General features: G+C 37.8%; 1 protein-coding gene across 1 annotated transcript; it reads right to left on the bottom strand.

Annotated features, from left to right (window-relative positions):
• Positions 1 to 3,565: 3,565 nt before the first annotated feature.
• Positions 3,566 to 27,170, bottom strand: LOC110092958 (putative ABC transporter C family member 15). Its single transcript, XM_020817677.2, has 11 exons — positions 26,949 to 27,170; positions 22,011 to 24,373; positions 21,777 to 21,863; positions 20,722 to 21,393; positions 20,453 to 20,617; positions 14,681 to 14,975; positions 14,366 to 14,580; positions 4,896 to 5,201; positions 4,553 to 4,616; positions 4,209 to 4,448; positions 3,566 to 4,128 (listed from the first exon to the last, which is right to left on the bottom strand). Exons 1-11 carry the CDS (start codon positions 26,962 to 26,964, stop codon positions 3,977 to 3,979), a joined length of 4,575 nt encoding a protein of 1,524 aa, XP_020673336.1. The 5' UTR covers positions 26,965 to 27,170; the 3' UTR covers positions 3,566 to 3,976.

Genomic DNA, 27,170 nt, shown 5'->3' with positions numbered 1-27,170 from the left:
TGAACCCAAGTAATAGCTCTTGCATACATATCTTTAATGATTTGAATATAAGCATTATTAACTCCTTTCTTTTCAAGAACTCTCCATAGCACTTCTCTTGGAACTTTACATATGCTTTTTCTAAATCAATAAATATCATATGTAGATCCTCTTTATTTTCTCTATATTTCTCCATCAAACCTCTCAATAAATGTATGGCTTCCATAGTCGACCTACCCGGCATGAATCCAAACTGATTTTGAGAAATATTGGTATCACGCCGCAACCTATGCTTCATAACTCGCTCCCATAGTTTTAAAGTATGACACATTAACTTAATTCTTCTATAATTCGCACACTCATGCGCATCACCTTTATTCTTAAAAATAGGAATTAACACACTCATTCTCCACTAATCTGGCATCTTTTTAGTCTTCAAAACAGTATTCAAAAGTTTAGTAAGTCAAGAAATTCCTTCATCTCCTAAGCATTTCCACATCTCTATTGGAATATCATCAGGTCCAACAACTTTTCCACACTTCATTTTCTTCAAAGCCTCTCTAACTTCGGTTTTACTTATACGCCGATAAAAACCAAAATTTTTATTTTTATTTAGGGTGATAAAGTCACTAAAGTCAATCGTATTTTCACATTCTTCATTGAAAAGTTTAACAAAATAGTGAAAATACCTCATCCACCTTTGTTGAATATCATTTTCTAATAAAAGTACTTTTTTATCTTCATCCTTAAAACACTTCACTTGAATTAAATCCTTACTACTCCTATATCTTTGTTTGGCTAACTTATACATATATCTTTCTCCCTTCTTAGTATTTAATATATTATATAAATCATTAAAAGCTAAGTTTTTTGCATCGCAAATAACTTTCTTAGATTCCTCACTAGCCTCCTTATAGCTTTCCCAATTATCAAAATTTTTACATATAAATTAATTTTTATAACAAATCTTCTTATTTTTTATCTTTTTTTGCACATTTTGATTCCACCACCAACAATTTTTACTATTATGAGTTTTTCCCTTCAAAACTTCAAGCACATCTTTTGCAATAATCTTAATGTCGCAAGACACTTTTTCCCATATAATACTGGCATCCTCATGCACAGACAAAATCTTAAGATCTAAAATCTTTCTCTCAAAAATTCTTTTATTAATATTCTTTAAATTCCCCCATCTAATTCTATAAAATTGTTTTACTTTATTTTTATTTTTTATTTTTTGCCCCTTCATCTTAAAGTCCAAAACTAATAAACAATTTTGGTTACATAAATTTCACTCTGAATAATTTTACAATCATTGTAATCTAAACGATTTAGTTTTCTTATAAGAAAATAATCAATCTGTGTTTTACTATATCCATTTTTATAAGTGATAAGATATTCATCTCTCTTCTTAAATAAGATATTATCTATTAAGAAAATATAAGCTAAAGAAAAATCTAATATAGTCTTACCACCTTCATTTGTCGTTTCAAACTCATGGCCACCATTGATACTTTTAAAATCATATATCTCTCTACCAACATGTCCATTTAAATTTCCTCCAATAAAAAACTCTTTTTTTCAAGATGTATCTTTTATATTAATTCTTCCAAGTCATTCCAAAATTTTAATTTTGAACTCATATTCAAACATACTTGAGGAGCATAAACTCTTATAATATTAACAATCTTAACATTAACAACGATCTTTAGAACTATAATTCTATCTCTAATTCTATTAATTTGTATAATATTATTTTTCAAACTCTTATCTATAATCACACCTACAACATTTCTAATACGACTCCTTCCCGAATATTAAAGTTTATATCATAAACTATTAATCTCCTTAGCTTTCTCTCCAACCCATTTAGTTTCCTGAATGCACATAATATTTATCTTCCTATGAATCATTATATCTATTAATTCCATTAATTTTCTTGTAAGGGAGCCTATATTCCAAGTTTCTATCCTAATTTTAGTTTCATGGACTAGCTTCTTTGCCCTCATCCGTACTTGATGTGAGAATCCTTGCCTATTTAACACTGCATCCGGGCGTCGGTGCAGCAGCCCTTGCACACTTGTCACTGAATTCAGGCCATACAGCGCGTCGCTTCTAGGGGTGCCCTAGAATTAACACATTTTTTTAAAGAATTCATGTCATGATTATTCGACAAGTTTTACGCTTGCTGTCGGGACCTAATGCAACCCTCCACTTTTCTCATCCAAGACTTGGGACATTGCAACGACAATGTTACTGTAATGCTTGTACTAAAAAAAATTCTAAGGCCTCAAAACCCTAAGCAGGGGGAGCGCTGCCCCCTTGCAACCCCTCGACAAGCTCGATTGACATAATCGAGATCTAATTCAACAGTACAACCCGATTCCACATGTAGGTGACACTTTAGTAATATATGCTCTAGATGTATGTAGAGTTCACCTATTCAAAGTGAAATCATTTAAGGCTAGCCAGACAAGATACCATTTCTCGTGGTCCTTTATGCATAGCTAGAACCACTCCCTCAATATGAATCCCTTTTTTTTCCTTATGTCAAGACTGATTCATTCTGAGCTTCTTCCATTGTGCCTTCTGTGAACTCCTCCTTGCATCATAAATGGCATTCTTTTAGCTTGTCAACCTTTATTTGGTCCACCATAGTCCTTAGTTGTCGGCACTCCTCGATATCATGATCGTTATCTCGGTGGCACACACAGTATTTTGATTGATCACGAAGGTACTCTGAGCCCTCTAAACTTCATTAGCACTAGTCTTTTGAAGTATTCTTTAGCCTTAAAAAGCTTGAGACAGTCAGTAGTTGGCAAATTTGATGTAGTAGTGAACTCTCCTAGTGGCGATCAGGTCATTGCTCTTTAGTTATCACTCACCCCTCAATAGAATGAGTTCATTGGGAGTATCCATTTCTCCTCCGATCGCTATAGAATCTATTTTCACTCCTTTGATCATTGGGCCAACCTCTCTGGTCCCTAGAAAATTACCAAATTTTTTTCTCCTAAGTGGTGCTTCTTCTTCCTCAGTGCTGCTTAATTATATTTTTTCCTCCTCAATGTTGCTAAACTAGTCCCAGTATTATACTCTTCGGCATTTACATGATTGTTGAAAATTTTCAATAATTTAGCTGAAGTTCTCAATTATTGCAAGCCGAGTGCAGATCAAAAAGTTCATTCTCGTAGATCTTGTGTCAACGTAGCTCTAGCCACAACTAGGTCTAAATCCATCACGTTAAGCATCTTCTTTAAAACCAAGTGATGAAGCTCCTCATGACTCACCCAAATCCTTCCTCATTGGCAACAGAACTAGCAAATTCTTAAGAGACCTTTGCGCATTAGCAAACTGGGTGATAAACATCTTTTGATTTCAACAAATTAAAAGTGATCACGTCAAGGGGAAGATGCAAGAACCACGGAAGAGGCGATTCTTTGAATGCAGTAAAGAATAACCTGCACTTCAATGGGTCCCCACTATCAACCAATGAGACAACATATTCAGAATAGGTGATGTGGTCAGCGAGATCCGTCCCCATCATAATTGTATTATGTTGGAAAAATCAATGCATGCAATAGTAATGGAAGAAGCAAAAATATAAGTTGGTTATGAAGAATTTGAAGTATGCATGCCTCTGGCGAAATGGATGTTTACAAAATTTTTAATTCTGTTTTAAAATTTATGAATGCTTTTTTCTTGGCTAGTACATGCTGCTGTAGGCTTTAGCGCCGCTAACCAAATAAAGATTCAAATAAAGATTTCTTATGGTCTACCAAATAAGTAATGCATTAGAAACCTCCTGACCCTTAGGTCCATTTCTCAGTGTATTTTAGTTTAATACAGTTCAACCAAGATTTGTTCTTGACCTGGATGCTCATATCCATGGTCGTCATTGATTCAATCTTCATGCTCTTGAAAAGGAGTTACTTTATTATTAATGTTGTTGATGGTCATCGTCTTCTTCACCTTAATGAGCATTATTCATCAGCTGAGTTCAGATATCCAAAGGGATTTCCTTTGAACCTTGAATGGTAGAATGTCTGTTATATCTCTGCGATTTTATTGAATACTCCTTTATGAGCCTTGAGAATGACGAGTCTTCCCTTTCAAGTAGCTTTGCTGGTGTGTCATATTCCAAAACTCTTCCTGTTTGACCAGGAATGTAATTCACAATTAAATTCTTGGTTTGGAAATTTAATCTTTTTTTAAAGTGCATAAGCTCTTACCATCACTAAGAACCAAAATGAGATCACTATCAATGACAGTGTGAATTCTATGAGCTATGGTAACTACAGTGCATTCATTGAATTCTTGGCGAATGGTCTCTTGTAAGATTCCGTCTGTAGCAGAGTCCACAGAAGCTGTTGCTTCATCAAGAACAAGAATACTGCTCCTCTTGAGCAAGGCTCTTCCCAGGCAAAACAACTGTCGCTGCCCAACACTCCAATTCTCTCCATTTTCAATAACTGCAATAATATACATGTCAATAACCATACAATGATGAAATCCTGTTTATTGTTGAAGCAATTTGGACCATTTGCTCTACTTTGTTTATAACTGTATGCTTTACCTGTTGAATCTATCTTCTTGTCGTTGCTGCGTATCACTTCACCAAGCTGACACTTGTCCAATACCTGCAGAATCATCACAGCAGTTTTGGGTTAGTAGTAATCTGCAATTGGTAATTGTCAAACCAAAAGTTATAAATATATACTATTTCCAAACTTCTTCTAACAAATTAAGGCTTGGTTTGTGACGTCTTTCTTACTGCTTCTTAAAGCAGCTTTCTAGTAAAAAAATTAAAAATTTTATACCAAAAAACTGCTTTAAGAAGCTGTAAGAAAGCAGTCCCAAATGAAGCCTAAGAATGTGATATTTTGTTTGAATGTCGAGCTGTTACAATGCCAACTTGCCTCCCATATTTTTTGATCCGAGTACTGCCTCAATGGGTCAAAGTTTCCTCTTACTGTCCCCTCAAACAATGTTGGATCCTGAGGAATGATGCTCAACCTCGACCGCAAATCATGAAGACCTATCTTGCAGATGTCCACACCATCAATTAAGATGAAGCCTTCTCTGGGTTCAACAATGCGGAAAAGTGCCTGGATTAGAGTTGATTTCCCACTTCCTGTTCTTCCTACCACACCAACCTTCTTCCGACCTGGTATTGTACATGTGATATCTTTTAAGACTGATGGCAAGTGCTCCGCATATCTAACCTGTATTAAAAGAGAAAATATACAAAAGAAACATGTCTGTTAATGTAAAAGTCTAGAAGTAGAGGTTTAAGTTGTGATGTTAACTGGATATATTCAATGATTTAGACGTGTATTCTATTTTAGCTGCTTCATAGTAACTAACCATGCCCATTTCCCCTTGACACAAGAAGTTGAAAATGTAATGCTCAGTCTATTGGGAATGGACGTGATGTGAAACGTAAAATGCCCATAAGGGTAAAAACGGAAAAACATCAAAATAAAATACGCTACTACATAAAATGACAAAATACAAGTCATGCTCGTGGCCGTCGATCTCCGGCGTCGAAAATGCTGACGATGTCCTCATCAGGACGGAATTTAGTGAATGCGTTTAAATTATAGACTCACACAAATCTTGAAACGCAAAAGATAATGTTCTTCATTGAATAAATAATTTTAGTGAGAAATTAAGTTCAGAAATGGACCTAGACAAATGCACTTCACAGATGAAATATGACTATGTATAACTGTATTATAATGCTTCACCATTCCCTACTGTTTTACCACAAGATAGAAGAACTTCCACACGTTGAACATCATTCAATTGTCTCTTCAAGAATTATAAAATATTGAAGATTGTTGATCTAAATGTTATTAAGACATGTGAGCATTGATTTAGTTCTATATTGAATAGTTTAAAAATATATTGATGTAAAAATTCATAAAGATTGGCCCACTCTCATTGGCTTAAGCTCTTAATATTTGACTATTAGAGCGGGCCTTAACTTTGATTCCCCTTTGAGCGCACTTCCTAACTCTATGAACTAGGTTCATTTGCTTGCTAGCTACCATTCTATGTGTCATGTTTCAAATTCTCCATCAGAAATTTGGCAAAACCTAATGAAGAAAATTCAAATGTTGACAAGAGCTTTGCCAATTCTTCAACTAATCTCCAGGAAGTATAGTTTTACTTCTTAGATATCTATTTTTATTATAAAAATTTCTTGCATTAAAAATGGTAATGGTAATTTTAGTGCAATGTTGACATGCACATGAATGCCAAAAAAAAATCTTGCTGAGATCCCTTGTACTTGTCCAAGGTCGTGTTCTGCACGAATGCCGCATGTCGACGATGAGTCTCCCATGTCAAACCGCACGAACTCCGCATGCAGCTCGTTCTCTTCGCGCGACCCGCCTCAATTGCCTGCCTCTGCTCGCGATTATTACAGCAAGAACAAAGGAATCATTCGTTCTTCTTCTCCTTCCCTGTTCCATCTATTTTTTGAGGCTCAACCTTCGAACTACCTCTAAGGCTTGAACTCCGACCCTCTAAGATCTGAAACCAACCCCTATCTCGATTTCGCAGCCTCTGTCTGACCTAGCCATCCAAGCTCCGATCCTAACTTCACTATGTCGACACACACGACTTGACCTCGACCAAAATCCTGAATCCCTATCTCCCTGTGCTAGATCCACAACCCCATCAAATAATCGGCCTCACCTCTAGCTTCGATCCCCATAGTCAGCCTTGTTTGAATACCCGAACCCCTCAACTTGTCGCAAGCTGATCGACACCGTAAGCCCGATCCCGCTTCTAGCACTGAACTCAAGCTCCCACACTTCCAACCTGTTGCCTACTATCTGACTTCAAACCCTTTCTCTATGCTCGATTCCTCTAAGCATCATTTGCAAATACAAAATGCAAAATACATAAGCCAATATACATGACACTTGATGATGCATCGCATAAACCCACTACATATGTATAACAATCGTATAATGCAAAATGCATGTAATAGCCTATACCCGCATGGGCCCTGACGAGCGTTTCGTAGGTACACACGCAACATCTGAGGATGCTGCACGGGTTAAGAAATGAATTTAGATTCAAACCCGATCCTCTACCGACAAGTAGGAAGAATCGACAAAGTTCTATCGACAAAAGTGAAACTGTCCATAAAATTCCTAATGATAGCCGAGTTGACAAAAAATTTCAATCGGAGGGGATCACAAATATTTAAAAATGTCTCCCAAATTCTCCAATGCCCTTAAAAATACAAAATCCCAAAACATCAAAATTTAAAATATTTAAAATTAAAATAAATCATCAAATACTTAAAGCAAAATATCTATCCACCCTCCGCAATAGTTTGTCGGGATAGACAAATTAAAAATCACTTCAGCTCACAAAGAGCTAATGTCTGGTAAAAAATATCACTAAGGTTCATTTTCAATCCGTCTTTTGCCAGTAAGGACGTGGCACGTGTCCTCTAACCAATAGTTTTACCAACAAATGACACTACATATAAACGGTTATGATCGGGACCCTCTGATCTAGTGGTTTTGGGCTAAACGACACCATTATATTACATTCATGGGCAAAGCCGAACGCATTAGTGTTCAAGTTTGTTTATTTAAGAATCGAGTATTTAAAATATTGTTCAAGTTTGTTTGTTTAGTTAATTAAACGATCACAAACGAGCTTTAATCGAATCGAACAACAAGTAGCTCGTCGAACGTTTAGTTTGCTTGCAGCCCTAATCCCAGCCGATGGTTTCCTCTGCTAATCCTAGTCGATGATTTCCACGGGGATCCATGTGAGGCTTGCATGAATCACGCCAATTCCTTTCCATTGTTAGGTGGATGATTTAGGAAGGATTGTATTAGGATAATATTGTTTGATTTTGTAACTTATTTTGTTTCTTTATTTGATATCCTGTATAAATATATAAAAGGGGATGAATTTGTGCAATAAAGCTATGATTTTTCAATCTCAAGTCTTTCAAATCAACGAATTTTTATTGGGTCAGGTAACCTGATGTATAAATACATCAGGTACCCAATAAAAAAATGCCACATGCACTTTAAACAAAAAACACTCAGCTTTAAACAAAAAGTAAGTGCATGTGGCATTTTTTTATTGGGTACCTGATGTATCTCTACATCAGGTTACCTGACCCAATAGCCAAACCTTTGTAATAGAAGATATGAAGGAAGCAGAGAGGGGGACCTTCATTGCTGTATAGATTGATCGTCGAACCATCAGCTTCAACCCTCCTTGCGTACGGTCCTTCTAGTGGCGAAGCAAAGACTGAATGGGACAAACGAGATCTCCCGAGCGCGAACTTCCTGCCTGCGGTCAGAAAGGGCTGAGTCCAACAAACCTTCTCTACATGCGAATCGAATGTCTGCATCACCAGAATAGCCAATCTAGAAAGGAGGTCGAAAGCATGGAATTTCTCGAGCATAAGAATCGGGCGGAACAACACTATTGAAGGACGAGCGGCTCTCACGTCGTCGCTGGAGCAAAATCGGACGCAAGACAGCTAGTAGCTCTTGTTCATGCATCTGGAAGAAGAGGCCTAGCGGTTCTGTAAGGGTCCCTTCTTATTCATGTGTCTGGAGTCGGGCTGTGAGCACATGTTGTGTGAAGGAGTCGACCTAAGCAAGACTTAGGCTTCCTACATACACAACTGAGCTGAACGGAGTCGTGCTTGTGACCTGGAGCGGGGTTGACCGAACCAAATAGGATATACTAAATTCCTATTTAATCAAACAAGCATTGGCCTTCATTGGGATGAAGCGGACTCCATGATTATATCATGATTGTGAAATTCCATGACTACAGAAATTAATGATACATTTATGTTCTTTTCAACTGCAAAAGATATATGGGATGCCGCTAGACAAAACTTCTCAAAAGCTTGGGATGCTACCCAAATCTTCAAAACTAAAATCAAGATGGGAAGCACAAAACAAGGAAGCAAGATTGTGACAGAATATGCCACCCTTCTTCAAAACCTATGGCAAGAACTTCATCACTAAAGATGCATAGAGACAATATGTTCAGAAGATGCTGATATCCTAAAAAATTTTATTGAAAAAGATAGAATATATGATTTTCTTCCAGTACTTAATACAGAGTTTGATAAGTTGAGAGTCCAAATCCTCAACAAAGAGGAGACACCATCATTAAATGAGGCAATTTCTCTTATTCGCACTAAAGAAAGCCGATGAGTAATCTAGAAATTATTGGAAAAGTTTGTTAAAGGTTCAACAATGGTAACGACCAGAGAAGCACCATGGAACCAGAGAAGCACCATGGAAGGAAAAATGTAAAGATTCCTCGAAATTTAAAGACAGACTCTCTTTGGTGCAGTTATTGCAAGAAATTAAGACATATAAAAGTGGTATGTTTGAAGATCCATGAACAACCCCCCAATAAAGAATGAAATCATAGAAGTGGACAAAATTACACATCACAAACCAACACTACAACAAGTCATCCAATCACAGCTTCAGAGAGCTCAATAAAGAAAACATTGATAAGCTAAAATAACTCCTGATATCTCTTGAAGAATCTACTGCATCGGATTAAGTGCCTCTAGAAATCATTGGAAAAGTTTATGGATCATTGACTCGGGAGCTAGCGATCACATGACACAATACACTAACCACTTTATCAATCATACTCCTTGCCCAAGTGATAAGAAAATCATCACTACTAATGGCTCTCTTACTACAGTTGCAGAACAAGGAGACATACCCTTATCTCTCTCCCTCACTCTAAAAAAAGTGCTCCACATACCTGAATTATCCACAAACCTAATCTCTATACAAAAAATTACTAGTGACCATAATTGTTAAGTACTATTTAACCATACTTGTTATCTATTTCAGGGCTAGGGATCGACGAAGAAGATTGGACATGCTAAGGAAAGAGCTAGATTGTACTACCTGGAAGAGCTGAATAAATCTAAGAGAATTAAAAATAGCTACTCTATATTATCCCTAGTTGATAAAAAATCTACTATTTGGGTTCATCGTTTTAGATTAGAACATCCATCTTTTGATGTCAGAAAACATGTATCTAAATTTTTTTTATAAATTAGAAAATGAATATTTTCTTTGTGAAATTTGTGAGTTAGCCAAACATAAAAGAGTTTTCTTCCCAAATAAAAATAAGAGATGTGATATTCCCTTCTATCTTATTCATAGTGATATCTAGGGACCCTAAAAAATCCCTTACATCTCTGGGGCTCATTGATTTGTATCCTTCATTAATGGTTGTACTTGTGTCTCTTGGATTTATCTTCTAAAAAATAAATATGATGTTAGCACCATTCTTACCATTTTTCACACCATGATGTAGAACCAATTTGGGATAAAGAAATTTTGTTCACAATGCCAAAGAATACTTTAACCAAACTCTTTCCTCATACTTTCAAAACGAATGTATCATTCATGAGTCTTCCCGCGTTCTCATCCCATAACAAATTTTTTTCCGTTGCAGAAAGGAAAAATGGTCACCTCCTAGCCTCCATCCATGCATTCCCATTCCACCACAATATACCCAAATTCTACTTGGGGGAAAGCCCCCCTAACTACCACATATCTCATAAACTGACTGCCTTTAAGAGCCTTGGAACTAAAAATACCAATGGATATTTTATCATCCTTTTACCTTGAGTTTCGAACCCATAATAACTTTACACCCTGAATCTTTTGGTGCACTGCCTATATTAACACATACAACCAGAATAGAGAAAAATTAGATCCAAGAGCACTCAAATGCATATTTTTTGAATATTCATCCACCCCTAAAGGTTACAAGTGTTATCATCCCCCCATAAAGAAAAACCTTGTATTTGTTGATGTTACTTTTGATGAACAAAATTCCTATTTCACCAAACCTCATCTTCAGGGAGAGATTGAAATTGAGGAAGATGAGGAAAATAAGCTGGCCCTTCTTGACCTTCCACCTCCACCTGAGATCAAAGGTAGGGAAACTGAGGACTAAAATGTTATTAGGTTTGGGAATGTGTATTCCAAATGTACAAGTCCAAACTATGCTCCAAAGCATATTCAAGAATCTGAACCATCTCCTGAAATCGATGTAAAAACAAGTTCACCGTAAAAACCTCCCTTGTACCGCATAACCAACTCTATATCCTTCAATAACTTCTCATTTTCATACAAAAACGTTTTGGTTACCTTAAATGATATTCATATTTCTAATAATAGTTATGAGATCTTATCTAATAAAAATTGGAAAAAATGCCATAAAAGATGAAATGCAGGCCTTGAAAAAAAAAATAATACTCGGGAGATCGTCGACTTACTAGTGGGGAAAAACCAGCAATTGCAAATGGTTGTTCTCTGTAATACAAAACTGCTGGTACACTAAAAAAGTATAAGGCAAGTTGGTGGCAATAGGGTTCACTCAGACATACGACATCGATTACGAGGAAACCTTTGCACCTGTGGCCAAGATGAGCACTATTAGGATATTACTCTCACTAGTAGCTAATTATAACTGGCATTTGAAACAGCTGAATGTAAAAAATGCATTCCTATATAGGGACTTAGAGAAAGAGATATTTATGGAGTTCCACTAGGATTTAAGAAAAAATCTGGGGGTGACAAGATATGTAGGTTAAAAATGGCTCTATATGGGCTAAAATAGTCACCTAGAGCTTGGTTTAGAAGATTCTCAAAATTTATGCTTCTTAATAGTTATCAACAGAGTTAAGGAGACCCTACATTATTCTTCAAACACTCAGACTCCGAGGAAGGCACAATATTATTAGTTTATGTGAATGATATTATCTTGATTGGGAAAGATGAAAAGGATAAAGTTATTCTAAGGAAATTTCTTTTCAAAAATTTTGATATCAAAGAACTTGGCAGACAAAAATATTTTTTTAAAATTGAAGTAGCCCACTCCAGCAAAAGCTACATTGTGACAACAACTCAGCAATCAACATAGCTCACAATCCAGTTCAATATGACATGATCAAGCACATAGAAGTAGACAAACATTTTATAAAAGAAAAATTAGACAGTGGTCTTATATGTATCTGCCACGTCTCATCAAAAGATTAGCTTGCAAACATCCTTTCTAAGGGAGTGGAGTGATGGGGACATTAGAGCATGAAAAGAATATCTGAGGGGTCGTCGATCAACGGCCACGATCGAGTCGATGTGTTTTGAGTTATTTCATGTATTTATTTTATTATGTTATTTGTTATTTATGTTGTAATTATTTTTTCCGTTTTACCCATTGCTTAAGGGAAGTCGTATGTAAACCCTAAGGGCAAAGTCGTCTTTTATCTTTTTTTTTTTGCTTTTTTTTTTTGTACGGGGCTATTTATAGCCCTCATATTCTTCTTTTAAAGTTAATGATTGAATGATAAAAAAAATTTATGCTATTGCTTGAGTTCTTGATAGATATTGAGAGTGCTTGGAGAGAGCGAGATCCCTAGGAGAGGGAATTTGGATCACCCAACAACCTTGGAGACGGCCGGTTCGTGGTTTTCTTTGTTATCTATTTTCCTTTTTCCTCATCTCCTACCTAACCCCACCTCACTCCAAGCCGCCGACCACCTTCATCCCCACCATCCTTCCACCTACAACTCCCCAAGTCACCTCCAGCTAGCCGCCGGTTCCCTTACCCAAACCCCAAGGAAGCCGCCGGCCCCTAGCCCCTTACCCTCTCTTGGATTTATTTCCTATTCTAGATTCTCATAATTTTGGATAGATTTAATTTGAATTCAAATTCGCTCAATTTGAAATTTAAAATCTTTCCTAAAATTATAAATTTTACTTTAGGAAAGTTTCCTAAATTAAACTCCATTTGAATTTCAAGTTAATTGGAATTCCTTGACCACTTTCCTTATTTAAGTCAAATTTATTTTTGGAAAGGATTTGAATTTGAAATAAATCAATTTTAGATTTCAAATCTTTCATTTTTCTCTTAATCCTATTTTAGGAAAGGTTCTTATTTAATTCAATCAATCAAATCATGATGGATTGATTAATTAAAGCCTTAAATCCAAATTTCAAATCTTTTCTTTTCTCTTAATCCTATTTTGGGAAAGGTTCTTATTTAATTCAATCAATCAAATCATGATGGATTGATTAATTAAAGCCTTAACTCCAAATACATTGCATCTAGACACTTAGCCAGCTCTCTCTCTCTTGGCCGAAATTCCCAAGGGCCCACGCACTTAATTCCCTTCCCAAAATTAAACCTCTTTCTTTGGAATTAAATCCAAATTCAGCCTAGCCTTACCTGCCCCCTCTCTTCCCCCTTTAGGCTATTCAAATTCTTGCCAAATCAAAGAACTTTGATTTAGGAAGATATTTCAGCCTTCCCACCTAATTTTCCCACTCCAAACTCTAAACCTAATCATGAAATTCTGAACCTAATTCTTCTCCAAGTTTATTCCATTGGCCGGCCACCTCCCATCCTTCCCTCCACTTGATTTCTTGAGAGAAACTTCTTTCTCTCAAGGGGATTCTTCAAGGCGAGCCAAGGATCATTGCTTTCAACACTTCAACGCATGAGAGAAATTTTATTCTCTCCAATTGAACCTTCAAAGGGAGCTACAATGAACGTCTTTAATCTCTCAACTACTTGTTTCCGGGTTTTGATAAGGGTGAACTTTTTTCCTTTTTAAATTATCTTTCTAATCCTCTAATCTTGTAGGTGATGACAATTCACAAAGAGCCGAGCCTCACCTTTGCCTAAGCTAGTAAACGTAGGTTTTGTTTCGTCGTTGCCCAAAACTTAGTAAACGTAGGATTGAGTGCAGCTCATTTGTTTCTAATTTTATTGTTAGATTAGGGATTTTCGTTGAAAGCTATTATGTTTGCATGTCGTTGATTTTCTTTATCATTTTGATGATTCAAAACTCTTATTGTGCAACTTAGCCTAAACAAAAGTGACCGCTCTTACGTTTTATTTTATCGTTTTATGTGCTAATAGTTCTAATCATTATTATTATTCTAATCGATAAGTCGTGCAAGTTCTTATCAAGTTATTTCAAGCATTGTAGTCCTACATCAGGAGAACTCCGCCTTTCTAGGATTGGTTATCAAGCTGAGAATGATAGATCTATATTTTCCAGCTTGAGGGGAGGTGTTAAATCCCAGTCGATGGTTTCCATTGCTAATCCCAAATGATGATTTCCAATGGGATCCGTGGTAGGCTTGCATGAATCACCAATTTCTTTCCATTTTTAGGTGGCTGATTTAGAAAGGATTGTATTAGGATAATAATGCTTGATTCTATAATTTATTTTGTTTCTTTATTTGATATCATGTATAGATCTATAAATAGGGATTAATTTGTGCAATAAAGCTATAGTTGTTCCCTCTCAAATCTCTGAATTCGACATTACCTGCAAGTTTATAAATCTTATATTTCCAGTTTCTGGCCAATTTTGTCGTGGTTGGTTTTCTTCTATCAACAAAGGAGCTTCACTGGGGATCCGTGAGTATTGCAGAATTCTTTCTACTGAGATCATTTTATTTTCAGCATTACAAATGTTCCAGATGATAGATGCCAGCTGGGAATTGAGACTAAGACCATAAGTGACTGCCAATCCTGCAATACCTGCAGAGGATGAAACAAATGCCAAATGTCAGATATCATGGCTTACAAAAAATTAAAAAATAAATAAATAAAAGTGCTTTTTTATGATCATTATTCTTACTTGGATTGATAAATCCTTCAGGAAGGCTTACAAGCAAAATTAGAGAGAACGCAAATACAAAATTGGAAAGCATATTCAATCTGAATGAAAGCCATTCCATTGAAGATACATTGTGGAACCATGGCCTTGAGTGATTGTCAATAAGAATGAGGTTTGCATTTGTAAAGCGGTCTTCTTGTCCAAATGCCCTGATAGTTGCAGCTCCCGCAAGAGATTCTGCAAAATGATGAAGGATTGGAGCCCTTTGGATTCCTGACAGTCGAGCAAGTTCTCTTGCTGTTGGTATGTAATATCGCTGCAGTAAGAAAATGATAGTTGTAGATCAAAGATTCTAAGTGTTAAATGTTAATTCCATCGAATTCCTTGTGAGCACGTAAATCATGAAACTATAGAGAATTCAGGCTGAGTATAACTAATAAAGATATTGCTTTAATATCTCTGCATTATCAAATCATTCAAATAGTTTCAAAATAAAAAGGACTTATCCAGTACGCTGAGCTTTCTCTAACTCATATAGGTACTTCTGCTAAATGTGTAAATATTGGGAGAGGTCTTTGCAGTGGTGAATTCATTGCCAATTGTTGACCTCTGATATAAAAAAAAGAAAGAAAAAAAAAATCAAATCATTCGCTCACCTACTCTCTGCCCCCGCACGTCGTCGCAGCTCTTCGCACGACGAAGCCACGCCTCGCGTCACTTCTCCCACGTCGCCCACACGACTCGCTTGGAGTCGTTAAAAAGCCGCAGATGCAAGGCCTTCGGCCTCTCCGAGCTCTTACGCACGTTCGGCTCTCCTCTGCGAACGCTCTCTCTCTCTCGATTTCCCTCTTCCGCTGCCTCCCTCTCTCGATCGACAACTTTCCCTTCCGGTCGGAATCGGAAGTTACGACAGTTTGATCGGAAGCTGCAACGGGAGCTCGCTCGGCTGTGAAGATAACTTTCTCCCTTCCGTGTGTTTCTCCGACTCCTTCCCGGCTGTTCGACGAAGCTCCTTCGACGACTCTCCCAGCCCGTGCGATCGGAAATCCCGACATTTTGATCGGAACTAGAACAGGAGCTCAGCTGTGAAGCTCTCCACCGTGCCCGACTCCCTGGCTGTCCGACTTTGCTCATACGACTTTCCCTTCCTGTTAGGAACGGAAGTTACGACATTTCGATCCAAAGCAACTACGGGAGCTCACTGCCCGTGAATGTAACTTTCTCCCCTCCATGCGCTTCTTTGGCCGGATCCCGTGAACAGAGAAGAGGGGTGAGGGATTAAAAATATTTTAATTAAGTATTAATTATTGATAATAATTATTTAATTATTATTATAGTTAATTAATTAATTAAGATTAATTAATAATTAATAGTTAATTATTAGTTATAATTATTTAATTAATTATAGTTAAGTTTGATTAATTATAATTAATTATTAAATAATTATAATTATAGTTATCTTATTAATTGTAATTAATTATTAATTAATTATTAATTACTAATTATAATTACTTAATTATTACTATAATTAATTATAAAGTACAATTGCCTCGCCATCCTACCTCAATGCTCGAGCCTCTCCGCCCTCGACCCGCGTCCACTAGTCGCCAGCCGCCAAAGGTATAACTTCTGGACCCTTGTTTGCTCTCTCTACCTCGTCCTGGGTGTCGAGTCGCGGTCTGCCTATACACGCTTTTCTTAGCGTGGTGGGGGGCAACCGGCGCGACACCTACGACAAGGTAGGCGAGCGATCCTTGGTTCCAAATCCTCCTTCGAAGTTCGTAACGCCCGGCAAACCACTATACACGCTTTTCTTAGCGTGGTGGAAGGGAATCCGGTGCGATGCGTACGACGAAGTCGGGATGCCCATAAGTACCCGCTTGCAGGGAAACAACTGCTTTTTCTCTTGCAACAGGTACCGATAGAAGACCCATACACGCTTTTCTTAGCTGGTGGGGACAAAGACTTTACACGGCCGCGGTGTCCTCGAAAGAGGCACCTACATACACGCTTTTTAGCGTAGTGGGAAAGGCCCAGTTTTCCGTCATTTTCCCCTAAACGGGGAGACGCCTGGAGCTGCCGAAATTTCGGATGAATATTAGTCTACTCGGGACCTATTTTGAACTCAAAAGACATGCAAGAATTGGGATTCAAATGAACATGAACATGAACTGCGGATCTGTAGACCGCCGAACTTCATTGAAAAACGTGCAGAGGACCTGAACAAAATTCAAATGACTAATAAAGACCAAATTCAAATGAAACAAAAATCAAAGTTGGAGCCAAATGCAAGCCATTTTGAACATAAACTGAACCTGCAAAGATTCCAGAAGATTCGAACAGTCATTTGAACATACACTCAGACTCAAATTAAAATTAACTAAGTGTGAAGGGCACTAAAATTGAACAAGACTCAGACTACAAAGGACACAGAACTGAACTTGCATATTGAGCTCATGAACCTGATTTAAATTGATCCTGAAAGGGCTTGAACTTAAGCCTGGTTTGAGCATCATCGCCCTCTCACATTCAACGCCAGTCAAAGCTAACACCTGAGATTGGTGAAAGGTGGAGATGAAAAGTTGACAACGACTCTACTACCAGAGCTACAACGGGTTCCCGTAAATGCGTACAAGTCGCCTGTGGGTAACAACAGTGGGCATATCGTAAACACATCAAGCCACTTGGGCACAAGTACAAACATCTCTACGACAGTTCCTACAAACGCCTGTTGATTGAGATGGCGATACGGAAGACCAAATGATGGAGAATCTGCCTTTCTACAAACAAATGCAACCCATTAAACCCACCTGAGATTGGTGACAGGTGAGCATGATGTAGGAAACAATGGGTTCTACGAAACAGTTCAGGTGCTCGAGTGGATACAATGGGTCCCTGCAAACAACTACAAATCACTTGTGGATAACAACAGTGAGAGTTTCGTAAATATAGCGAGCCACTGTGGACACAAGTACATCTCCTAAGACAATTTCTACAACCGCCTGTTGATTGAGAAGGCAATATTGGAGATCAGCAATCAAAGACTCGCCTTCTTACAAACAAATACAATCGACAAAACCCACCCGAGATTGGTGAAAGGGTGGATCACCTGAGATTGGTGAAAGGTGGACACAATACTGATGTCAATGGGTCTCCTACAAATACCTTCAGGAGGTCGTAGTGAGTATAACAGTCCCCTGCAAATGGCTACAAACAGCTTGTGGATAACAACAGTGGATATATCGTAGGCACGACGAACCACTGTGGGCACAAGTATGAATATCACCTACAGCAACGGTAATCAAAATCTCCAAGTACACCGGTACAAAGCAGCCCGATGTACGAAGAACACCTCTACAGAAGAAGGAGATGTTTGAAACAAATTAGAACCAAACTTCCTGATGTTCCAAAGCTTCTTCTTGATTCTACACATTAGAAGAAAAGCAATTCAGGTGCCCACAAACACCGAAAATAGCAAGTCTACTACGCCGAAGAGCTTAAAAGGAGTTCTTCCAAATCAAGTAGTCTTTGACTCCAAAAATCCAGAAGATCTTTCCCCGGTGAATGAGAAAGGGGGAGTCAAAATCAAGATGCAACGCCACCGGATCTGCAACACTAATACAAGCAGACAGAAGCGTCTATAACTACAATGCATCGCCACCGGATCTGCAACACTGATACAAGCAGACAGAAGGCGTCTACAACATTCTTATTCGGCCTTTAAGGCCTTCAACAAAGAAAGTCATGAACAAAGGCATGAAGCCTAAAGAACCCGATCCTTCTATACGGATCAATAGGAGTCGACAGGGTTCGAACCTTAAATAAATACACGGTTGTAGCGACCGGTGTATTTGTTCAAATACATTCTTTTTAGGCTCAATGCCTAAATCAAGAAAAATTCATCAACGTAGCATAAAGCCTACAAAACCCGATCCTCGGTCAACAGTTCAGCCGAGTCGACAAGGTTCAATCCAAAAATAGAAATGACCCCCAAACACCTCGATGATGGCCGTGTTGAATGCAGATCTCAACGGAGGGTTCACAAAAATATTTTCAAAATGCCCTCAAACTTCTACAAATTCAAATATTTTTCAAATGACCTTAAGGTCACCCCGATGATGCCGTGTGAAAGAAGATTCAACCGAGGGGTTAATTTCAGGCATTTTTAAATGCCTCCCAAAAGTCCAAATCCAAAATTCCACAAATCTCAAAGCCCAGATATTTAAATCTGAAATCAATCCATCAATCGCTCAAAGCAAAATCCATCCACCTTCCGCAACAGTTTGCCGAGGTGGACAAATTCAAATTTACTTCAGCTCACAAAAGAGTAAAATGCCTAGTCGAAAATATCACTAGGATCCATTCTCAAACAATCTCCTGCCAGTAAGGACGTGGTACGTGTCCTCTAACCGGCGGTCTGCCGCTAAATGGCCACCGCAGGATAAACGGTTACGACGACCCGGGGCCCTCTGAACCGCGTGGTTTCGCCGCCAAATGGCACACGATATCTCGGTCATGGCCAGAGCCAATACGCTCTTACTGACATCAAATCCTTGAGATATGAATCAATAGGATATGATCGATAGGGCACAAAGCCCTCTGTCAGCTAAGGTGGATTCAAATTTGTCCCTTAGACAACATTCAACCTCGGTTACAAGGTCCCCTTGGACGAAGCAACCCATGGCTGCCGACAAGGATCCTTCTGTCATGGGTCGACTACCTCCTCTGACTAAGTAGACCAGGACCACGATGGCCCGGGACGACGAACCATGGGATTCTTGATCGGGCCCATCATCCATTCCCCCACCATCCGCTTTAAGTGAACGATGGTGAAATTTCTATTTTAAATATAAAATTTTTCCAAATATCCCAATCCAAATCTTCAAATCTTCCAAACCAAATTCTTCAATTTTCAAATACAATTTCTACCAATATCCTAAGCCTATTGCTGCTACTATATGCCAGATAATACGTATTCTATACGTATCTGATTGATGACTAGCCCTTAATCGAAAGTTCTCTCTCGTGATCGGGAGTGGTAATTAACTATAGGGGCTTGCGCCTATAGGAAACCAGAACTCAGATTATAAAGTCCTCACAAAATGAGGACGAAATCTCTGGGTAGTGTCTTATCTACAAACTCATCTGCCTTCCAAAATTTACCTCGGAACTTAGCTCGTTAAAACTCCCTCGCCGAAATAAGAAAAGCGAGCGGGGAGGCCGAGGCCGAATTTTCGGAGCCCACACCAATGTCTCATGGAGGTCTCAAGTTTTAATGACAAAGCAGTCTGAATATAAAATATAAAGGGAAAACGTATGGGTGCATTGATTATGTTGCCCTTATTATGTAGGCCATAGTTTTAGGCTTCGTTTGAGACAGCTTTCTTATTGCTTCTTAAAGCAGCTTTTCTTGATAACATTTTTGTACTGAAAAGCTGCTTTAAGAAGCAGTAAGAAAGTCGTCCCAAACGAAGCCTTAAATCATAAAAATAGCCTGTGTTGTGGTAGGGGTAAAGATTTGGCACATCAACACTTCTCTTGATCATGCAATTGCCAGGAGCCTTCTCTTGATAATGCAATAGTCAGTAGCCTTATGCATTGCTCCACCTTTGTTTTATTTGACAAAATGGAAAGATTAAGGATGGACTTCAGAATTAGGAAATTCTTTTTTCAAGATTATTACTGATGAAGTTACCCGCATCATTTTGTTTACATTGCTTACAATTGCAGCTACTTTATGCGCAGTGAAGAAGAAGACAGGTACACCCTTCAGTGTAAGTTGCTACTTATTACCTGACACCGGAAGCATATGCCTGTCACTGGGATGAATAGAACAAAAACTGGCCATGCAACTTGTGACATAACTGCTATGGTCCCAAGGATCTGTATTACTGAAAAGGCACACCATCCTAATCTTCCTGCTATCTCCAAGTCTAGCACACTTTGGTCTGTTGAGGCCTATTTTGAAGTCATGCAGGTTATAATCATTTTAAACTACTCATTCAATAGTTCAATGTCATTTTGAATGGAATGTGTAATCAGACAAGTATTTAAATACTAACCCTGTTTAAGATTCGTCCTGTTGGTGTTGAATCGAAAAAGGACATTGGTGCACGAAGCAGAGAGTGAAGCATTCCTTTGAAAAGCTTTTGTGATGTCAAAAGACCAACTATTGCTACTAACATTGCCCGTACCAGCACACAAATTGCGCTTCCAAGTGACATAATTATATATACTGTGAAAAGTAAACTTGTTCCTATTTTTTCCGGCTCATCTGTTGTTGGAGGGGAAGCCCATGCCATCCAGTAGTTACTTGCCACTTGTAGTATCTGGAAGAGTGATTGTGCTGTGATTACGACTGGAATTAAAGCCCCACGTCTCACAGCAGTCAGGTATGACCAATAAACCTCTTTACCAATACTTCCTTTCTCTCTTTCCTCTTCTTGTGTCAATCTTCCTCGTTCAGCAACATCTTGAGAAATATCCTGAGCAGACTCTTGCTTTTCAATACTTTGCAGCTGAGTGTCTTCAGAATTTTCTAAATCACATTCACCAGTTGTTGAGTTTCTTTCTGTACTACCATCTTCAGTTTGAAAACTTCTGCTTGAGTTTTCTGCATTGAAGATTGACTGAAGAGCTTGGTTATGAGCCCCTACTAAAACCTCAAATCCTGTCTTTTGGCCCAAAAGCTCATCAAAACTTCCAGCCTGTGCTGTCCTTCCATTGTGCATCACCTATTGATTGATATTATATGTTTCATTAGCTTTAGTCTTAGTTGCTCTACAGTTGGAAGTTAAAACCACTACTTGGGACATAGCTTAAATTGGTAATACAGTTGTTCACCATGTAATAGTTTAGTAGTCCATTTGTATTAAACTTAAAGGGAAGATTAATTGGCTGGAAATGAAATACATGAAAAACAAACACCTGTTAAATAAATGCAGGAAAATTGGGCTGCATTTACTTCTCAGCTGATTGTGAAGATGTTGCAAATCAAATACAAGAAAATTACTTCACATGCAAACACTTAACATCAAGTTTTCACTAAATCAAACCTTCATGTTAGGCCAAGTTTCTAATCTGAAAATTTTCTACTCATCATTTATTTCTCACTAACCAGGATAAGGTCTGCTGTTGGAAGAAACTCCACTTGGTGGGTAACATAGAAAATAGTCTTGTCTTTTAGAATCCCCATAAGGCATTCCTGCATTACGATCATTAAAAACAAAAATAAAACTCTTAGCTAGAGAAAAAAACTCTCATTCTTGAAAAATTATGATGTTAGCCCTCTTTGTTCATCTGAGGAATGTTTACATTCTTTGAGCTGACCAGTGAGTCACAAGAAACGAACCTTAAATAGTTGGTTTCCTGTGTGAGCATCCACAGCACTGAAAGGATCATCAAGAAGGTATATGTCAGCATCCTGATAAACTGCTCTTGCAATTTGTATTCGCTGCTTCTGACCACCACTCATATTGATTCCTCGTTCTCCAATCTCTGTTAGATCTCCACTGGCGAAGAGCTCAAAATCCTTTGTTAAAGCACAGGCCTTGATAGTTGTTTCATACTTATCATGGTCATATGGATTTCCAAATAGAATATTTTCCCTTATATTGCCAGTTAATATCCAGGGGGACTGAGGAACATATGCTTTGCTGCCACTTATTTTTACTCTCCCTCCCAGTTTTGGTATCTCTCCAAGAATGGATGATATTAGACTAGACTTCCCTGAACCAACTGACCCACATATAGCTACTTTCATCCCTCTTCTTACTCTCAACTGTATATTTTGAAGCGTTGGAGATTCAGATTCCAAGTTCCAGCTGAACATCCCTTCTTCTATTTCAACGTCAAGCTCTGTTTCATTTTTGGGAATGACTTCTACTGCATAAGATTTTATTTCATCTTCCTTTAGGTAGGAAGCTATCCTGTCAGCAGAAACTTTTGCCTGGGCTAATGCTGAAAGCACATCAGGAAGGTTGAAAATGGGATCTTGTAGCATTCGGAATGTTGCCAATGCAGACAAAACTCTCCCCGCTGTTAGAGGGATTCCCATCATTATGCATGCCCCGAAAGTGATTCCTGAGATGAATGTTGGTGCACCCCAGAAAATAAAAGCAGAAGTTGCTTGAAGTCTAAGAGATTTCCACAGCCAGTCACATTCAATTTTACGCAAGTTTTCTAGTTTGAGAAGGTACTGCGTGTCCCATGCTTGAAGCTTGAGAATCTTCATGTTCCTGAGAACCTCTGCGGTTGATTTCATTCTATCATCTTTGGCTTCCATAATTTTGGACTGAAATGTCTTCTGCCGTTGTGTAAGTGGAATATTCACTGCCATTATAAGGAATGTAGCTGCTAATCCAGCGAAGGCCCCAAGGCCCAGATTTTTATGAAGCACATTAATTGCTAGCAAGATCTGAATGGGAAGCATCCATATAACGTTTGCATACCACATAATATCTGTGATTCTTTGGATGTCAACACTCATATAGTTGATAATCTCCCCACTAGTATGACTCTGTCGAGATTGATTTGATAGATGAATTCCTTTTTGATAAATGTGAGAAATCAAAGCTGCCCTCAGACGCAGACCAAGCTGTCGAGCTCCAAAAATCCATTGTCTTTGAGTCACAGTCTCCACAAACTTGGCACTAAGAAATGCCAGTGCAAGAATGTATCCATTCTGTAGTCTGTGATTCCGCTTCCCTCCTAAGAAACTTACAAAATCATTTATCAATGAAGGTCCAACATAGGAAGCAGCAGCGCTTACGATTGCAAAAGATGCATTGATTACAGCCTTCTTTCGGATTAATAAGAACATCGCCCTGTAAACAGATGAGTTCGTCCATCCATACTTCTCTTTCACTTCTTCGAGACATTTATCAAAAGAATGTGATAGGAACTCCGCAGAGTCTTTTACATCAATATCAGGCACTTCATGCTGTTCCAGTGGTTTCCTGATTCCAATGGAAAATAATGGGTTGAGCCAGGAGAAAGTAACGAGTTCAGAAAGACTTGCTCTCCCATATGGGCATTCTCTTTTCGTTTCAGTTTGCTTTTCCACCGAACCATTCAGCAGCGGTTCTGTTACACTACTTGAGGTTAAGCTGATCCCTGTTTGCCCCCTGATTGTTATTGCTGTTAGGCTCATGCAGAAAACAAGAGATATCATATTTAAAATTTCTTCTGCTCCGATGTTCAGCTTGCGTGAAAGGATAAACTGGAGTTTGAAAACTAAGCTGGTTGCGGACTGGAGGAAGATGCTTGAGCACAATAATCTAATTGTCCATGGGATTTTGATGGTAGCTTTTATCCGAAAACTGAAAATGGCTACTAGCATAACGATGCATGATAGCGCCTTCATTATTTCAGACAAAACTAATACTGAGAGTTCACATTGAACTTCAGACCCTTTTGATGACAACAATATGAGCTCCAGAATTTGACAAACCAGAATCAATGAGCAACACCATTTGCTGGTTTGATATGATTTTCCCACTCTTATGCTTCCAGGAATAGCTTTTCCTACTAAGCTTTTTGGTTCTTCCTCCAGGTTTTTTGATTTTCTTGCGTTATGTTTAAGAATTATTTTAAATATGAACTGAGCTGAAAAAACAATGAGGAACAAGAGATCAAGGAGTATAAAAATGCCGTTCCAAAAGCATGGGGAACTCGTCTGCAACCATTCTTTCCAGTGTGAAATTAGTTGGAATCCTGTAGAGCATGAAAAACACCTCTTTATATAGACTTTAAGAGGACTTAGTTATTAACAAAAACATGCATACATAAGTTTGGAACCAAAGCCACAGTTTAAAGTGCAAGTTACTACTGAATTCATATATTAAGCTTACTGCAATCAGTAAGGAATATTTGGATATTTCCTTTCATCACAACTAATTTATGAGGGCTAAGCTGTTTTGTATCTTCGTGCTGCACTAATGGCCATGCTCAATGTAAATCAAGCATGTTTTCATTTGCTTTAAAGGACCTGTAGCAATTTCTGATGGGTAGCAGGTCTAGATATTGGGTTGCAATTAAATTTATAAAAAAAACTATTGACCAGCTTAACCTCTTTTAGAATTTTCATGATCGCAAGCCGTTGCACGCCTTGCAGGAGTTTCCTACATGCATCGAATTCAAGCAATGCTTGCCATTGTATTCAGTATTGCTTTGAGTGTCATAAGGTGCATCATTTCTAGTTATGTGTAGGTTACCGATAATCTATTTTTTGCAGGAATGAATTTATACAACTATAAAGATTAATTTATAGTCAAACTCTGACCTTTGCTAGTTTTTTGTGGAATCTGATTGTTTTGATCTATCAAGTTGTAATGTTGACTTGATTCTCTTTCTTTGGTACAGCACGAAGGTATTGTGGACCCACTGAGTCAATTTTTATTTATGTTTTTCGTGCTTTTTTTCCGTGTTGTGGGTTGTAACCGTATGGGGGGTCATGCTCTAGTGTAAGAGAGTGTGAAGGCTGAGAGAGAGAGAGAGGCAGTAGTAGTAGTAGAGTTAAAGATTTGTACAATTTCACCCCATTTTTTATAGTGAATTTCTTAGCGTGGTGTGCCTTTATGATTTTTCTGTTTTTGAGTTTTCCATGAAAATTCTGGTGCTCTTTTTCCGTTGTTTTTTATCTTGTTTGTTTCGATTTGTTTGCCCCCAAAACACTCAAACTTGCATCTCTCTCAATATAATTTATTGTTTCCTGAAGACACTTTTACTCATTTAAAAATTATCACCACAGCCTCCAGTTACATTTTCTTTTAGATATTACTGCAAAGTACAAACGATTCACATCAGTGTTAATCTTGTTGTGTCATTCAGACTAGTTTTACTTACCCATATCCCTGAAATCCATCAGTGGCTCAATTTTCTTTAAAATTGTATTTATGCTTTCGTTTTGTCAACTGGACCGGTCTATCATGCAAGTTATCTGTCCAGCTACTTTTGTTTCTGCCTTTTGTATTTATTCTCGTTTTTGTATCTATCTTGCTTATATTTTAATTGAAATTGCATCTATAAGGTCCATTGAAGCAGTGTAACTTACACAGCTATGGCTAACCACATAAAAAATAAAACATTACCGGCTTTTCTTACGATATTCTTATTCTATTTATAGGTTTTTAAAACATTTTAACCAAAATGTCCAGTTGTTCAATGGATTGTCTTATGCATACATTGCTCTGTAATTTTTGTCTTTTGGATATAGAAGTTCATTATTGATCTGTATTTTTTAGTCTCCATTGCTGAGTACAATCTATATGGGAAAAATATTAAAACTATTACATAAATTACGTTTTTTCTTTTATTTATTTTATTTATTTTTCTTTTTTGGTTTCTGCTTTTCCTTGTTATTTTCGTGAATATTCATATTTTCTGATAGTTTTCTTTTTTAGTACTGCTCTTTTGACGTTTGAAGATTGAAACTTAACTTCTTCTTCTTTTGGTGGGGGGGGGACATTTAGGCCGATTAAGATATACTCACACACATAACGCATACACAAGTCTAGAACTCATGACCTCTTAGTTGGTAGCTTAAGCTCCCAATAAACATACCAAGACGAGCTGTGTAAAGTAAAGGCTTAATTGAATGATTTCTAAGTTCATTAATGCACTTAATAGAAGTTCAAAAGCCAAGTTTTGAACCTGAAACCTAGACTATCTTGATTCGTACAGTTGAACACTCAGATAATGGAGGTAAACTGTAAATCGCCATCACATGCTTCTTCTGTGCTTATGTGCTTCATTTGCTCTTTCATGGATCATGCCTCAGAAATTTCTCTATGGAGGAAAACAAAGCTCAATGGAAGAACTTTGTCTAACTACTTGATAAAGTAAAAGGTCACAGAATAACTTGACTTTGTCACATCAAGTTCCTTTGGATCGAGGGAAGCAGCTCGAGGATATTAAATGGCCAGGAAAGTTGAAACAATATTGTCCTATATGTTTACATCACTTTCTTCTTCTTAACTGAACAGAGATTTCTTTAGGCCAGAAATTTCCTTAATTTAGAATCCTTCCAGAAAACTAGACTCAAAACCGAATTTACTGCTGGTGCTTCCTCTGTTTCTACAACTGCAAAATCACTATATACGGGAAGGTTATACAATACTGACAACGAAGAAAAGCATTTCCTCATGATTCTTAGCTTAAAATATTAAGAATATATGTGGTTACTTGGTTAGTGCAAATAAACAAAAGCAAAAATGAATCTTTTTTCTATTGAATTACTCTTAGACTTGTCTATTAAACTTATATAATATAAGTGAAATGGAAAGCTTACTTGCTAAATCGAACATTTTTAACTGGGCAAGTGTGCAAAACAGCACTAACAACCGTTCCCTTTGTTCTCTTTGTTTCCTTTTTTGTTAACCTCTTCAGCGCATAGAGATCAAATGGAGAAAAGCTCTAGTTCTCTCGCTCTCTCTCTCTCTCTCTCTCTCTTCAGTGCAATGCTTCTCCAGAAGAAAGATGAGAGAGAAGGGGGGTTGGAGAAAGCAGAGAA

Source organism: Dendrobium catenatum, unplaced genomic scaffold, assembly GCF_001605985.2.
Source record: "Dendrobium catenatum unplaced genomic scaffold, ASM160598v2 original_scaffold_161204, whole genome shotgun sequence".
NCBI lineage: Eukaryota > Viridiplantae > Streptophyta > Magnoliopsida > Asparagales > Orchidaceae > Dendrobium > Dendrobium catenatum.
Note: the sequence above shows the minus strand (reverse complement) of the source record. Positions and strands in the feature narration are given on the sequence as shown.

Coding starts and splice junctions, on each gene's coding strand:
- LOC110092958 (XM_020817677.2), bottom strand. Junction 5,202..14,365: donor TAAGATTTATAAACTTGCAG/GTAATGTCGAAT, acceptor CTTTTAATACAG/GTTAGATATGCGGAGCACTT. Junction 4,617..4,895: donor CGGATCAAAAAATATGGGAG/GCAAGTTGGCAT, acceptor ATGATTCTGCAG/GTATTGGACAAGTGTCAGCT.